Here is a 17,119-nt window from a genome sequence, read left to right on the forward strand (position 1 = left end):
TGAGATACTACCTTGTGAAAATATTTTGGTTTAAGCACACATATTTTAAAATTAATTGTAAGCCTTTCTATTCAACTAAAGGCAAGTCATAAAAGGGACACTATGGCTGCCAACGTTTTGATAATAGTGGGTACTGTGGTTAAAAAACCTAAAGTCAAACAAATATTCCTCAATATTTATCAATATTATTCATTTAATATCTGATTATGGATCACATTTTGATAGCATGTTATGGGTAACGGCTCTACATAGTTCTAATATCAAGTAAATTGCTTAAAGGATATGTCCACTTATGGCAATTTACTGTTTATTATCTATATTGTGTGAGAAACATTTCTAAAATATTTACCAATATAGACTAATACTATTAATCACCAATGATTGATGGAGAAAATTGACCAGAAGTTTGCACTTGTCAATGACAAAACAAAAATGCTATAATTAAAAAATGGAAGTATAAATGCATTCAAAATTGAAATTTCTAAAAAATTAATACAAACCCTTCTCCAAGGGTAGCCTGTTTTTATTCTTACTGGAGAAATCATGGGATAATAATTCACTTCTTCATTAAAATATCAGCATCCCACATCTTTTATCTCTGTTAGAAAAATAACTGAAAACTAAAATCCCACCAGTTCTCAACTTTGTGTTTCTGTAACTGTTAAAACAAACAAACAAAAAAAAAGAGTACTACATTACTTGTAAGGCTCATGAGACATTTTGAAAGTTTTAATTTATACTAGTTGTAAAGTTCTATTTGCTTATTATGCATGTTGTTTTTACATGCATAATTGTTTAGGTAGGTGAATGAAATGCATAAAAGGCAGAAGGAAACTAAAGGACTCTAGAACACCAACATTCAACTCCTCTATACCTTACACCTTGCCTTGCTCTTAGTCCCAATTCTATTTTTGGTTTTGTCTTTATTCTTAGGACATATTTCGAACTCCATATGAAGACCTTACAGGGAGTCCATGCATGGAGCATGCCTGCCACATGCTGGGGAAATAGAACACACTGTAATTATCTCTATTTTATAAGGGATGAAACTGAGATGCAGAAAGGTTAAGCCATTTGTGAGAAACCACATATAAGTAAGCATTCTTTGAGATGGAGATAGAAACCTTTAATCAAGAAGAGGTTAAAATGTCATGATTCCAAATCTGAAATAGATGGTCTGAAATGGCAGATTCTTAAGAGAGAATAATTAAAGGAGTTGATGCCTCATTGTCTTTAACGATATTCCTTGCTGTTCCATCAAACCATTGAATAGATAAGAGGTGAGCAATAAGTTTCAAGCTGATCTTTTGTATAGCCAGATAATTTAGACAAAAGCTCATAGGGATGGTGTGGAAAGTAAATTCACCTACCTGGCCTCCCAACTCCAACTTTCAGTAAAGGGTGAATGAGTGACACCTGGACACATGGAACAGAATAAAATTATTCTGTATATTCTGCTTTTCTTTTTGAAATTTGCAGTGTCGGGCCACTGACCGTGTATGCTATGATAATTGTAGTAATTTGCACCTTGGAATCAGAGATTGCTATGTCTCTCCTGAATTTTAGACTGGGCAAATGAACTTTATTCATATTCTATTTTCACTTCACCTATGCTCAGAAGACTCAACCTACAATTATGTAAGATGGTTCATCCTACTTCTTTACCACAGTGACCATGATTTCCAGTGTTTAAAAAGTGAAAGAGAATACCACCTTCCAGACAGGCTAGCACCTATTTTTTTTTACTTCTCTCTCCATTCTGGGAAAGTTCAGGATCAGAAACCTTATCACACACCTTCTCACCCTCGATTTAAATTCCAATTACTCTCCTGGGGTAAGGAAATAGGCCATTCCTAAATTTAAAAAATTTGCAACCAGGGGCAAATAGTGAAAGTATGTATTTATCACATCTCCTGTAGTGATTCTAATTCTCTGATATCAGTTTTTAATGGATCATTTCCCTTACATCTTTATATTTTATATGAAACTATACTTGAAAATGATCTAATGTTAGTCTACTTGTTCATGAATTCATAACTCTTTTCTTTTGCACTCTACTGTTCTTTAAAGTTTTTTTTTCAAGTAAATCTGTATAATGCATGATGAAAATTTATCCTAAAGGGCTTCTTATATAAATGAGTGTGATAAACATCTCACTATGGTGACTGTCAATACATTAAAACCTTTTCAGTTGTTCTTTTCAAGAGGTTATTCTGAAAGATACAAAGCACTCTTTAGACTCCATAGAGGCAGTGGAGAAATCACCTACAAGTGAGGAGAAGCAGAGAAATGATGATGTATTAGTGATGAAGGATTCCTTTATCAATTAGGAAGCACCTTTGGACTTTCTCATTGTCAAGGAGTGTGATAGTGATCTCATTGCAATTGCTTGGATAAAGAGGATAGATACTGCTTCCTTTTAGGGGACTCCACTGATCCCCAGAGTTAGATTTTACATACTATCCCAGTCTTTAATATGGATACAACAAAAATATCCAGAAGAGTTTAGCTGCTTATGCCCAGGAGAACAACTTCAGGAGTGGCAGGGGCCACACTTTAAGCACTTCTTTTAGTTATTAGACAAGATCTACTTAAAGAGTTTGAGGGGGAAGACCATCAAATTGTGAGCTGAGCAACGGCTGGCTTTGCCTATACTGCTAGTGCTCTGATAACAAGAGGGGAAAAAATTCCCTTCTTCCTTGTAAACCTGCTTCTTTTACAATAAAATGTAGTACAGTGTCTACTGGCTTTCTAGAATCCCTTCCAGTTTAAATGTGCTCTAGTATACAAACGTCTTCTGGTAAGCCCTTCAATACCAGCTCTTATTTACTTCATCCTCTGTGAAATTAGTAAGAAAAATTAAGCTGAAATTTTGAGCCAATCTTGCAATATTATGCAAGTAATGAAATGACTCAATAATGTTGTCTGATCTGAATTTGGTGATAATTATGGTACTATCTTCGTGGTCTAGTTCTAGGACACGCAGATTGCCTGTTAAGAGTGAAATGCCATTTGGCGTGCCTGGGTGTCTCATTGGGTTAAGCATCTGACTCTTGATTTCAGCTCAGATTATGATCTCATGGTTCATGAGATTGAGCCCTGGGTCAGCCTCTGTGCTGACTGCATAGAGCCTGCTTGGGATTCTTATTCTCTCTCTGCTCCTACCCTGCTTGGCTTGCGTAAGCATGCTCTCTCTCTCTCTCTCTCTCTCTCTCTCTCTCCCCCCCCCCGAAAGAAAAAGAAAGAAAGAAAGAAAGTAAGAAAGAAAGAAAGAAAGAAAGAAAGAAAGAAAGAAAGAAAGAAAATGTTATTCATCACAGCAGTCTAGTGTGGTTCAGCCAGTTGTTTATGTGATGTAGGCAACTTACCTAAATTATGTGTGGAAAGCTATCAACTGAAATTTTTAAAATTAAAAGAAAGTCACAGTCTAATAAACTTTTAACGAAGTAAAAGGATGAACATTAATCATTGTATCTGAAAATATTTGTCTAATTCACATTGGAGAAGTTGAGTTACACTTCCTGTGATAAACTGTGGTCCCCTTAAAGGCAAGAGCACTTTCTCATTCACCCTGGCACAGGGTAAAAGTATTAATAAGTATTTACTGAAGTGAATCTTATGAAATAGAACTTTAGGGAGTTCATCGATTGTGTGTGTTGGGACAAGCACTTTTATACACACAATGAACAAACAGGCACGATTCAATACACAAGTTTAAGCACATTGCAGTAAACTTCATGAGGTATATAGAGTCAGAATTAGAAAATTAAAAAGGACCTTGGAGATTATCTAATTGTTTTATGATATTGAAATTTTATTTTAATGAGAGAACATGACTAGAAATCACATTCTCATTCTCTGGGAGCTGGGAATGTGAAAGAATTTATATTTAGCCTTTCTGAGGGAATTACCAAGTTAAAATAAGTTTAAATTCCAAAAGTGTAGAAAGGAGAATATCAGATCCTTCCTATCCCCACCTGTTTACCCTTTAGGCCTCTAGGAACTTCCTGTCTTCTGTTGTGTTATTTTGGTATGGATTGAGGGTAGCGGTGACTATTTTTCAGATGGGCTGATGAGACTGGGGTTGGGAGATAGAAAGATTGGGAGCTGAAATATTCAATGGAAAAGATACAACAGCTACAACTCTTCTTTTTCTTCTGTGGTTATTCCAGTGTAAAGCGAACACTGTAAGTTACCTTAAAAGGAAGTTACACAAGCAGAAAGAGAAGAAAGTGTTTATTATAAAAGCAATAATATCTAACGAATTTGTGCTTCAAAAATATAATATTTTATGCAAGTTTAAAGCAATATATTACCTTATGTTTCATTTCAGTGTATGTTACTATAAACCCAACACCTGCTGTTTGCTAGGCACAGTGCTTGACCTTTAAAAAAAAGATATCATCTTGGGGCAACTGAGTGGCTCAGTCAGTTAAGCAACCAACTCTTGATTTTGGCTCAGGTGATGATCTTACAGTTGCGTGAGTTCAAGCCCCACACTGGGCTCTGTGCTGACCCTGCAGAGCCTGCTTGGGATTCTCTCTCTCTCTGCCCCTCCCCTGCTCAGGCTCTCTCTGTCTCTATCAAAATAAATAAACTTTAAAAAAAGGTATCATCTCATTTAATATTCATGGCATTACTGTTACTATTTTTGCTTTACAAGTATATAAAGAAAATGAGGATCCCTTAGAACAGTCAAATATTTGCTCAAGGTCACAAGACGGTCAATGTATGAGCTATGTTTTAAATAGAATTTTCTTGACTCAAATGCTGTTTTCATAATGGGCTGCTCTCTCCCCAGTGGACATCAGTTGAACTGAATCTAGCGTAAAACGGCAGGTAGATGAAGGGTACTAGCTTTGGGACTAATTCCATCCTTTACTAACTAGCTGTGCTGAAAAAATTTAGTTCCATCAAAGTAAAGCTCAAAAATCAGAAAACTCATCAGTGGTGTGAGAAATCATGATAGTGGTTACCTTTGCGAAGTAGCCACTGGGAATGGATAGGAGACAGATCTCTGGCTGAGCACTGGTAATCTATTTTTTTAGACTAAGTGGTGGTTAAATGGCTAGGTTCACTTTGAGAAAAATTCAGTGAGCTGTACACTAATGGTTTATGAACTTTTCTGCACGAATGCAATACTTTAAAAGTTTTCTTTCAGTTGACATAATTTTATGAAGAATTTGATTAGCACAGTAAGTTTTTATGACAATATCAAATGCTGCTTCCACAATAAAAATAAAAATAGTGGTGCTGGGAAAACTGGACAGTGATATGCAGAAAAATGAACCTGGACCACTTTCTTACACCATACACAAAAATAAACTCAAAATGGATGAAAGACCTAAATGTAAGACAGGAAACCATCAAAGTCCTTGAGGAGAAAGCAAGCAAAACCTCTCTGACCTTGGCTGCAGCAACTTTTTACTCAACACGTCTCCGGAGGCAAGGGAAACAAAAGCAAAAATGAACTATTGGGACCTCATCAAAATAAAAAGCTTCTGCACATTGAAGGAAACAATCAGCAAAACGAAAAGGCAACCGATGGAATGGGAGAAGGTATTTGCAAACGACATATCAGATAAAGGGTTAGTATCCAAAATCTATAAAGAACTTACCAAACTCAACACCCAAAAAACAAATAATCCAGTGAAGAAATTGGCAAAAGACATGAATAGACACTTTTCCAAAGAAGACATCCAGATGGCCAACTGTCACATGAAAAAAATGCTCCACATCACTCATCATCAGGGAAATACAGATCAAAACCACAATGAGATACCACCTCACACCTGTCAGAATGGCTAACATTAGCAACTCAGGCAACAACAGATCTTGGTGAGGATGCGGAGAAAGAGGATCTCTTTTGCACTGCTGGTGGGAATGCAAGCTGGTGCAGCCACTCTGGAAAACAGTATGGAGGTTCCTCAAAAAATTAAAAATAGAACTACCCTGCAACACAGCAATTGCACCACTAGGTATTTATCCGAGGGATATAGGTGTGCTGTTTCAAAAGGGCACATGCACCCCAATGTTTATAGCAGCACTATCAACAATAGGCAAAGTACGGAAAGAGCCCAAATGTCCATCGATGGATGAATGGATAAAGAAGTGGTATATATATACAATGGAGTATTACTCAGCGACCAAAAATAATGAAATCTTGCCATTCACAGCTACATGGATGGAACGAGAGGATATTATGCTAAGTGAAATCAGTCAGAGAGGGACAAATACCATATGATTTCACCCATATGAAGACTTTAAGATACAAACCAGATGAACATAAGGGAAGGGAAGCAAAAATAATATAAAAACAGGGAGGGGGACAAAACATAAGAGAACAATGGAGAACAATCTCTCTTAAGTATGGAGAACAAACAAAGGGTTTCTGGAGGGGTTGTGGGAGAGGAGTGGGCTAAATGGGTAAGGGGAATTAAGGAATCCACTCCTGAAATCATTGTTGCACTATATGTTAACTAAGTTGGATGTAAATTTAAAAAGTAAAAAAATAAATAAATAAAATTTTTAAAAAAAGTAACCCTGGGGTGGGGTTACTAATATAAATTAGGTTGTGGCACAAAATGACAAAGATCTTTTTCTTACAATTTTTAAAAGTGAGATGTGCTGCCTTATGATGCAGTGAGTTTGCAATCACTAAATTTATCTAAGGTAAAGATAGAAACATTCCTATTAATAAATCTTAAAAGGGAGTCTTTAAAGGGTGGAGGTGGACAGAATAACTTCCAAGGAACTTTCTTACCTAGGAGACATAATTTTATCCTTATCATGAACAAACACAAGCTCCTGAATGTGTTCTACCAAATAATTTTCCAAACACTGGTCATCAGTGAGCAAATCATTTAAACTTTCAAGCTGATTCCACCTGAAAGAACACGTATTTCTCAGTTCCTTGTATTTTTGACAACTCTTTTGTTATAGGATTTAAAAATATATATGACTAAACTACTGGTTAAGCAAGAGATTATGTCCAGATTTTTTTTTTTATTCTTAAGAAAAATCTAAAATAATCCCAAACAGTTGACTACTCTATTGGTAAAAGATGATGTGCCAAGGGAAAATTTTAAATGATGCTAAATATATCTATTCACTGTTCCAGGAGTGCCTTATGAAAAATTGAGCAAGTTCTATTTATTTCTCCCCTAAATAAATTAGATATGCATAATATGTGTATGTGTTCACATAAACATCATCATGTATTTTTCATATTATATAGCAAAGAGATTTTTATAATGGGTCCTGATTCGATTTGTGCCCAACTTTAGGTGCATGAAAGGGACAGACTGGTACATGTTCTACTTTTAATTTACACGACTGCCTCCTCCTGACTGTCAAGTCATTTGTGGATCCCAATAATTCTTAAATATTTGGTTCAGAGACCCAGGAAGTAAATTTGGTATAGTCAACACAGTAAAATGGAGACACGCACAAATTTAACATATACTTGCAGAGAATTTTCAGATCCTTTGTTTTCCATCCACTTACCCTGCAATGTAAATAGATCACAGGTTTCAAGCTCCTAGCCTGGTAAACTAATATGTGCAGTAGAGGCAACTAAGTAATGCTGACAATGTTGCTGACTTTGTTAGAATGTTAAACGCTGTTAGGCATTGTACCCTGCATGGCAAATTCAGTTTAAGGTTCTTTAAGCTGTTACCGAAGCATGAACTATTTATCCTCATCCAAAACTGTGCCAAGCATTGCATAAAGTGAATATATATCTTTAGAACTTCAGGAGAAACTCCTGGTTGATGCTACATTTTTGGCTATATTAAGTGAGTCAAATGGGAGAAGAGCCATAAAGGTCAATTAATAATTTACTAAGAAATTATTAAGTTATCCTGGTCTTTGAGAAATTTATGATCTATTTTTCTTCTAGGGCTAATACTGGATTCACCCCCAACCTGAGTTAAGAATCCAGTTGACCACTTAGATTTGGATGTTTTTATATGTAAAATGAAGGGGTTGATGCTTGATTGCTTCACAACCTTAGAACTGTAGATTTTTTTTTTTTAAGTTGTATTTCTATGTCTTTATTTCAATCAAAGGAGTTTAAAGAACATTATCTAATCCATAGAAAATAAGCACTTGGCGCTTGAATATTATACTAGTTTTTCTTTTGTAAATTAAACTAAGGAATGAGGATGCTGCCTTTGGTGGCAAACTCTTTTCCTGTAACATGATCAATTACCTACACTGAATCATTCATCTCTCCATGGGATAAATGACACATACCGTTAAAAATTTATCTTCACCTGGCAAAGTTTCCACTTTCTGCTGATTTATCTGCGTGTCCTCTGTTGGTAGATGTGCACATTTGCAGAGGATTTTTTCCAGTAATTGGCATCTGATGAGCCAATCTGTGTCTCAAACTATGTTTGAAGTAGTGTCCTTTAACTAATAGTCCTTTAAAATACCAAGTATCAATATTAGTTCTAAAACGATCATATAATTCATTTTTATAACTTAGATCAGTAATCCCCAAATAGGAGTATAGCTGAGTCTCCGAGGGAGAGAGAGGACAGTGTAAGATATTATATTTACCCAAAGCAGCAAAGGTTAAAAAAGGTTGAGTGACTCTGTCATGAAGAAAAATTATCTGGACACTCTGGAGATCTTTCATCAAATGGAAAAAAGAAAGTTCACAAAAGTTAATTGATTTTAAAAAATAAACTGGATCTAGAACAAATGAATTTTAATGACTATTTTTCAAAAAATGATTACTTTGTTAATTCTGAATTGTAAAGCTAAAAGTTGGTGTATGTATGGGATAATATGGAGAACACCAGACAGAAAGCAAGAAAGAGCTGGGTTCAAGTTCCAGCTCGGTTACTAAATGATGGGGCTTTCACTATTCCAGGCTCCCATTTTCCTTTATGAAAGTGAAGGGACTAGCCTACATGATTTCTAAATGCCTTAAAATTCTGCTACTCTGTAACTCTACTAAATTTTTATGCCTTTTTTTAAATAAAACTATTGTATAGATTCTATGTCAAAAACAAAAACAAAAACACCTAAAACTTGAGGGATGATAGCTATGATTCTTTCTAACCAGAATACAAGTCCTTGTCTCTCTGGCCCACAGACTCACAGATCATGTACCTTAACCGATCTATACCGGAATCACTTGTGCAGTATCATCAACCTGGAAGCTCTTATTCAGTAGATCTAATGGTGCACCTGAACCTGTGTCATCTGAACACCTCTCAGTGATGCTTGGTTGAAAATCACTCTTCCACGTTCTCTTTTGACAAAATGTCTCTTGAGTTTAAGTTGCAAAGATTTATGACAACAAGGGAAACAGATACAAAGTTATAATCTCAGAAAAGAGGGTTTCTTTCTTTGCCATCTGTGGATAAACTCAATATTTCTTATTTATGACCCTCACCGGATCAGAGTTTACAGATGTTAGATATTTGAGTATTTTGCTGTGACAACAAATTATCAGGGAATAAGAATTCAGTTGGCATTGAGATAGACTATGTATAAGGCAAGAGGAACACACATACATATTTTAAATTATATATGCTTAAATATAGTGCATAAGCACATAATGATAACTTAATAATAAACTTTGAATCTCTGATACCTTTGTCCCTCCAGCTCCATTTGGCACTTTTTTCACCCTTCTCTACCCAGCTTCTTTGCACCAGGAGACTGACCTGAGTGAACTGTAATTGTCCCCAAAGCCTCTGGCCAATGCCTAATTCTGGTAGGACATCATATGAAAGGAGAAAAGTAAATTAAGTGTATTTTTGTTCCTAGATCTCTCCTGGAAAGGTCATATTTGGCTGGCTGTGTCCCTCAACCAAAGATCATGGTGCTCTTTGCTTTCAAGCTCTGATGATTACCCCTTTCCTCATCCATTGAGGGAAGGTAACCAACGCTGTTGCAACTGGCTCCCAGTTTGTTGCACTAGCCCTGTGGCTTTTCTGCATTTACACTTTATAAATAGATCCTTGTAAATAAACCCTCCTGGAATTATCTTATTTTGAGCATGACATTGATTTCCCACTTACTGGGATCCTGACTGATACAGATGTTAAAGGTGACTTTGAGACTCTTTGATAAGTACGAAGTGGAATATGTGAAAACTCGAGCTGTAGTTTGTTAAAAAAAAAAAAAAAAAAAAAGGTATGCCTATACAGTTGAAGAACAGGGTGGTAAAAGTCATGTTAAAATTGAAGTAGTAGTGAATATGAGAAAATGGGACGTTGGTTTGACCTAGGATATTAAAAAGAAGCAAGGAGATGTGAATTTTAACTGAATACAAATACGAAATCACAAGGCTGAAACCGGTAGTGTTTCTGTACCTGCTCCAGAGACACCTGATCTGTGATTAACAGAATACTATGGGCAAGCTGGAAGGAGTTCCTAGAGGAGTAACAAAATGATAAAAAAGTGCTGGAGGACTGACATGTGAGAAGAGATTGAAAGGATGAAATCACCGGGCTTTAGCTAAGTGACTAAGGAGCAACATTCAACTGTCTCCAATCTTGTGAAGGTTATAGACTCCTAAAGAGAGGCAGTGATTACTACAAATCAAGGGAATAGTGCTCTGTGTAAAGAGACAACTTAAGAAGGGAAAAGTTTACCTCAAATAACAAGCCCATTTTCTAATGTAGAGCTATTTTGTGTCTTATAAAACTATGTTACAGAGTTAAGTGTTACATATTATAGTCTTTGAAAAAGACAAAATCAAACAAATTACAAATTATTACTTAATATTCTATATGTAGGTTCTCTATAATCTATTATCTATTGATGTATCTTAGAAATCAGCCTTCCATAGCATATTTAGAAATAAAAATAATGCCTGCTATTATTACAGTAAGTTTTGTGTTAGACATTTAACACACAGCTCATTTAATCGTTAACATTGCATAACAGTTATAGAAAATGAGGGTTAGAAAATTTGAGCAAAATTCTGAGCGTTGCCCAGCTACTAAGTGGCAGAGCCCGAATACAACCCATGGGTCTTTATCTCTGTCTCTGCTTATCATCCTTCAATAGTTAAGTTACTTCTGTATATTATTGTATCTATAAATTTTCATTCTTCTATTGTTTACATGACTATAAGGATTATTGACTAATTCTTTAAATTATTTTGTTACTATTTTCCTTGAATACCTAGTGATATATTTAGGTAACTTGGATTATGTCTACTCAAAGTTTATGGTCATGAACTTTGCCAAGGATAGCCATTTCCATAGCCATTTTCCATTCTTGCACAATCCGTGAGGTTACCACTCCTTCTTGTTTTATGGGTGAGGTAAGGCCCAAATAACTTAATTTCCTTATTCTAGATCCTACTCATTTTTAATTAAAAAAATAATTTCCTGAACCACTATTTTATGCAACTCAAATTGTCCAATAAGTTATAATATACTTACAAAGCTATGATATTAAAGAAATGCTATTGGACAGCCCGCCTTTTTTAATTAATCACCTCTCACAATTTAATTAATTGAGGGGCATCTGGGTGGCTCAGTCAGTTGAGCAACTGACTCTTGGTTTCAACTCAGGTCATGATATCATGGTTAGTGAGTTCGAGACCCACATCTAGCTCCATGCAGACAACAGGGAGCCTGCCTGGGATTCTCTCTCCCCCTCTCTTTCTGCCCCTCCCCTGCTCTCTCTGTCTCTCAAAAGAGATAAGCTGAAAATATATTTTTTTAATGTTTTTAATTTAATTCATTGAGTCAAAGAGATAGCGAAAGATCTTGCTCATGTCTAATATTTCAAAGAGTACAGAAGAAGACTATCAAGTCAAGAGTCTCCTCTACCCTACAACCCTCAACCTCTATGATCAGAGATAACCACTGCTAACAATGTCTTCTGTGTCTTTCCAGGAATTTTCTGTGCAAATATCTGTACACACTTTCTTTTCTCACTTAGCTATTTATCTTGGTTATCTTTCTGTATCAATATATAAAGAGCTACTGTAGCCTTTTAATGACTACAAAACATTTTATTGTATGGGTGTCCCAGTATTTACTTTCTTGTTGATGGATATTTGGATAGTTTCTAGAGTTTTAAAATAATTCTGTTATGAATACACACACACACACACACACACACACACACACAAATTTATCTTTGTATACTTAGGTTGTACTGATAAGGCAATTTCTAGCTGGAACATTCCAGGGCCAAAGCTTATGCATATTTAATTTTTTTAATAGGTATTTACCTGATTGTCATCCCCAAAGTGGGTTTTACACGAACACAAGAATTCAGTGGTCTAAAAAGGCTGCTCACATTTTAAAACTCACATCAAACTCCAAGATTTCATGGTATTAACTTCTGCTCTGTGGGCATGAAATGGCAATTTGCCAAAGATGAACATTTTATTCTACATAAATATTTCACTCCTGGGCCAGGCTTACCATTGCTCATATATATTTTTAAGTCAATAACATATTACTTGTGTGTATTTTTCCATAGCTTAATTAAAAGAAACTCACTAATGTTTAAAATAACGGATTTGACTAATTATTTGTTCTAGGCCTTGGCTTAGGCCATTTCTCCCACCTGGAAAATCCGCTTCACTCCAACCCTGTATGTCTATATCCTACCTACCCTTCGTGCTTTATTTCAAATGATGCCTTCTCCATCTAAATCATGTTTCCTGAGAACTCCCAGCACCTCTATTTAACCCTTTTATAGTTCACATTTTACATTCACTGTAAGGCCCTGTTAAATAGTAGCTACCATTCTTATTAGGCACTGGATTTTTCCAGTTCTACAAATGTTCTTATTTTCTTCCGTCTGCCCTTGTCTGCTCCAATTGATTGATTTAGCTCAAACTACATATTAGTATTGTGGTTGTTTTTATTTTTAAGATCAACTGGTTATAACAATTTTTAATTGTAAAGCTTCAGATTTTTCAACACAGTAAAAAATGATTTAAAATGTCTTTTTAGAACTCAGCTCATAAACAAATGCAACTTTAAAAGCTGAGAGTTAAATCCGAAACATACTGGTGAGAGTAACATGGATGCTATCATATTAAAGGCCTTTGGAGGCGAGCTAGCATAGTTTACACGCCATTGGACCTATTTATAGAGCTGACTCCTTTCTGCAATGTCAACTGTAACATTATACTTATTTTAAGCCTCAGTATCTCAAATATCAGCCTCTACTAGTTGTACAGTTCTCTCTTATTTGATACCAGAGAGCCCAATGGAGTCTTCTGAAGAGCCTAGTCAGATTAGCAAAGATAACTTTTTAGAAGTTCCTAATTTGTCTGATTCTCTTTCTGAAGATGAAGAAGTTAAAGCTACCTTCAAACCTGGTTTCTCCCCTCAACCTAGTAGACGAGGTTCTGATTCTTCTGAAGATATGTACCTGGGCACTCCATCTTCAGGTACAAGAAGAGTTTCATTCGCTGACACCTTTGGATTCAATCTTGTGTCTGTCAAAGAATTTGATTGCTGGGATTTACCGAGTGTTTCAACCGGTTTTGACTTAAGTAAGGACATTTTCCACACAGAAGAATATGTTTTATCTCCACTCTTTGAGTTGCCTTCTTCAAAAGAAGACCTTATGCAGCAACTTCAAGTACAGAAAGCAATACTGGAGTCAACTGAGTATCCTCCTGGGTCTACGAGTATGAAGGGCATTATTCGAGTTTTGAATATTTCTTTTGAGAAGTTAGTATATGTGAGAATGTCCTTGGATGACTGGCAGACACATTATGACATTTTAGCAGAATATGTCCCAAATTCATGTGATGGTGAAACTGATCAGTTCTCCTTTAAGATTTTATTGGTTCCCCCTTACCAAAAAGATGGCAGTAAAGTTGAGTTTTGTATACGTTACGAAACTTCTGTTGGTACGTTTTGGTCAAATAATAATGGCACAAATTATATACTGATTTGTCAAAAGAAAGAACAAGAGCCAGAGCCGGTAAAACCACGGGAAGACGTTCCTAATAGACAAATAAAAGGCTGCTTAAAGGTAAAATCAAGGTAAGGATATGTCTTACATTCATTACTCTTCATAGTCTTAAAGTATTTTATGTCATTCTTCATTTCATGTGTTGTAAGAAATAGCCATTCTGTTTAAAAATATACTGCTCATTATATAGAAAACAACGGTGCTAGGCTTTAACAACGTCAGTGCTATTCAAATAATAGCACTGTGTTATCTCTCCTCCAAATGCAAGGAAAAATATGGGTATAATATAATAAATGGAGAAGCAGGGGAGTACAATGTGCATATTGCCCGCCTAATGACTTACAAATTGTTAAATTCAACCATGGAATGTAGACTCTTAACATGTAAAGCTTCTTTTGGACATATATAGTATATTTACTTTCAGTGGCTTTTAAATGTCTATGCCATACTTCAAAACATTTCTGATTCTCACAAAACAGTGTTTCAATATGCTCTTAGTTCTCAGAAATTTGTAGGCTTCCCTCCAAACTTTTTAATGACTGATTAAGTCATATAGGGGTGTTTGGAGTGATATGTGTTAAGTAAATCCTAACAGTGATGACTTTAACGACAAACTAAGACAAAGACAAAAGTATATGAGTGATGTATGAATCACATAGAAAGTTTATAATTATAAACAAATATAACATTATAGAACACAAAGTAGCATAAGTTAGTAAAAGCAAATGGAGCAGAATTAAAAAAAAAAAATGACCCAAATAGAAATAAGGAGATTCAGCTTTATAGATCAGAGATTTGGGATGTGACTCCTCATTAGTAACCCTGCTCTCCTGTTAATATGAAAAAATAAAGAAAACTGCATTCAGCTGTCTCCACTGTAGAGTTGGCTAATTTCCATGACACTAGGTTAGTAGATAAAACATCCAGGAGGAGATAGATTCCTTCTGATCCTCCAAGTGTCTCAGTGGGAAAGTCGACATTGCTCCACAAGTCACAGGCAAATGTTTGATTGTCCTTTGGGTGGTCCATCCTAACTGCTACTAGACCTAAAGATTCTCACAATTGCACCAGAAATAGTGTAATTTGAAGGTGGAACTGTATTAGGAATCAAGACACTGAGATTCCAAGTGGAATTTAATAAAAAATATAAGGAATAACGTTGGAAAAATTTTAACCTCTTTATGCTTTAATGTCTTGATTTATTATATGATAGTAAATAGTAACACTAAATGTGTTAGTCTAACACATTGATGAACTAAATATAACACAGGTGGAAGCAATTCAATCATATAAAATATTTCTATTTTCATTATCCTTTAAAGTCATTTGAAAGATTGGCTTGCTCCACTTTGAGAAGTTTGCCAACTTTCTCAGTCCAAATAAAACTTTCTCAGATTTTAACTGATGCTGTTAAGAGAATAGTATAACCATAATCTCTACATGTGCTAAAATAATAACTTAGATGTTTATGAAATTACTTGGCAACATGTTACCTATATAGACAAAATAAGTTCAACACTATTTAACAAAGTAATTTATATACACAAACATGCACACTGAATACTTTACAATATCTATTAAACGTGCTGCAACTTGCTCTCTCTGTTAGTGAAAAGCAAAATTTAGAAAGGTCACAACCTTATTGTCAACATGCTAATAGAAGAAGCAGTGTTTAAGTCCAAGGTATTTTCTGAAGTTTAAGATGCAGCTTTAAAAATACAAGCAGTGAACTATGGTATAGATAGAGGATTCTTTTGATAGATAAACCCTGACTTGAGACCAAGAACAAAAAAGGGCAACTGATAGGTCTAATCTTCTACCCCAGTTATGATATTATTGGAACTTCTCCTAGTCTAAGATATGTATAACTATATACATCCATACACACATTTGTATTCAGAACAGTAATCATTGGATTCATAGCGGACACCATTCAAGTTTTAATATTGCTTTGGGGAAAAACCTGAGAAGAACTAAACCACAAAATGGTCTAAAGGCCTGTAAAGTTTCCTAATGAGTTATAAAAATGGAAAAAATCTCTCTCCTTCAAAACCACAAATACATTTTCTGCACTTCTATAACTTAAAAATGACCAACATAATTCAAACCACATTTTGAAAAAAGCATTTGCCTCTGGAGGAGGCCTTTTGTGCTGAGTTTCAGTCCAACATGAATTTTTACATCTGATTTATATACCACTCAAAATGGAGTGTATAAAGGAAATCCTGACAGATCCTTAGAACAGCATGTGCCGTAATAGAATATTTATACAGCTTTTCCATGATATAATTTATATGCAATGGGGTTTCAAATATTCCTAAAACTCACACAAGAGAGCATTATCAAATTTCTAAATGAATATTGCAGTTGGATTTCATTGTGAAGAATTTAGTTAGGGAAAAAGAGCACACCTTATTAGTGTTATTTTGCAAAACGTGTAGTTGGCTGAAATAAAAGTGAACTAATACTTATTTGATCAAAAAATTATAGCTTCTAAAATACCCTCCTCCCTTCAAAGAGTTACGGAATCTAGATAGGTTTTTGTTGTTGTTGTTGTTGCTGTTTTTAGTGTTTCCACACTTCCTCCATAGCTTAATTTGGAGGGCACTTCTTCCATAGGATAAATACAGAAGAGAAATTTATGTGGATTTTTGCTCCATACATGCAAGCAATTGATAATACTGTGTTATACAACTCAGAGTTAAAGTGAAAATAAACTGTCCTGATGCAGACAGTAACATCTAGCTCCAATTCTTTTTAAAACCAAAGTTAATTTCCTATCAGGGTCCTGGAGATTGTATCTTCTGAAAGTGTCAATAATTCCTTCTAATAAATACAGAATGAACTGTGGGAACACATTTAGTGAGGTAGGATTTCTGTTATGTCAATCACCCTAGGCACTATGCTTTTCCTGTGGAGATTTTTTTCAGGTCAGAGTCTGAAAATCTCTACATTGATATGGCTGTCTATTTGATGTTTGTTAATCTATCCACTTTGACAGAAAGAAATATCTAGAGGGAGAGGAAAGCAGAGTTTGTAACTCTCAGGCATGTGACTGAGAGTGACCCAAAGGTATTTAATTGCACGGAAAGTCATGCATCATGAGATACTTGATAAGTGTCACCACATATATGGCACAGGTGTATGTGTTAGCAAACAAACTAAGCAGATTTCTGATCTGCATTCCTTGGGATTT

General features: G+C 35.3%; 1 protein-coding gene across 1 annotated transcript in view; it reads left to right on the forward strand.

The window, feature by feature from the left end:
* The first annotated feature begins 13,149 nt into the window (after positions 1-13,149).
* PPP1R3A (protein phosphatase 1 regulatory subunit 3A) overlaps positions 13,150-17,119 on the forward strand; it is a 39,192-nt gene continuing 35,222 nt past the window's right edge. The window contains exon 1 of the mRNA XM_058724541.1: positions 13,150-13,994. Coding sequence (XP_058580524.1) covers positions 13,207-13,994 — 788 coding nt within the window. The 5' untranslated portion in view covers positions 13,150-13,206. The remainder of the gene's footprint in view (positions 13,995-17,119) is intronic.

Source organism: Neofelis nebulosa, chromosome 4 (assembly GCF_028018385.1).
Source record: "Neofelis nebulosa isolate mNeoNeb1 chromosome 4, mNeoNeb1.pri, whole genome shotgun sequence".
NCBI lineage: Eukaryota > Metazoa > Chordata > Mammalia > Carnivora > Felidae > Neofelis > Neofelis nebulosa.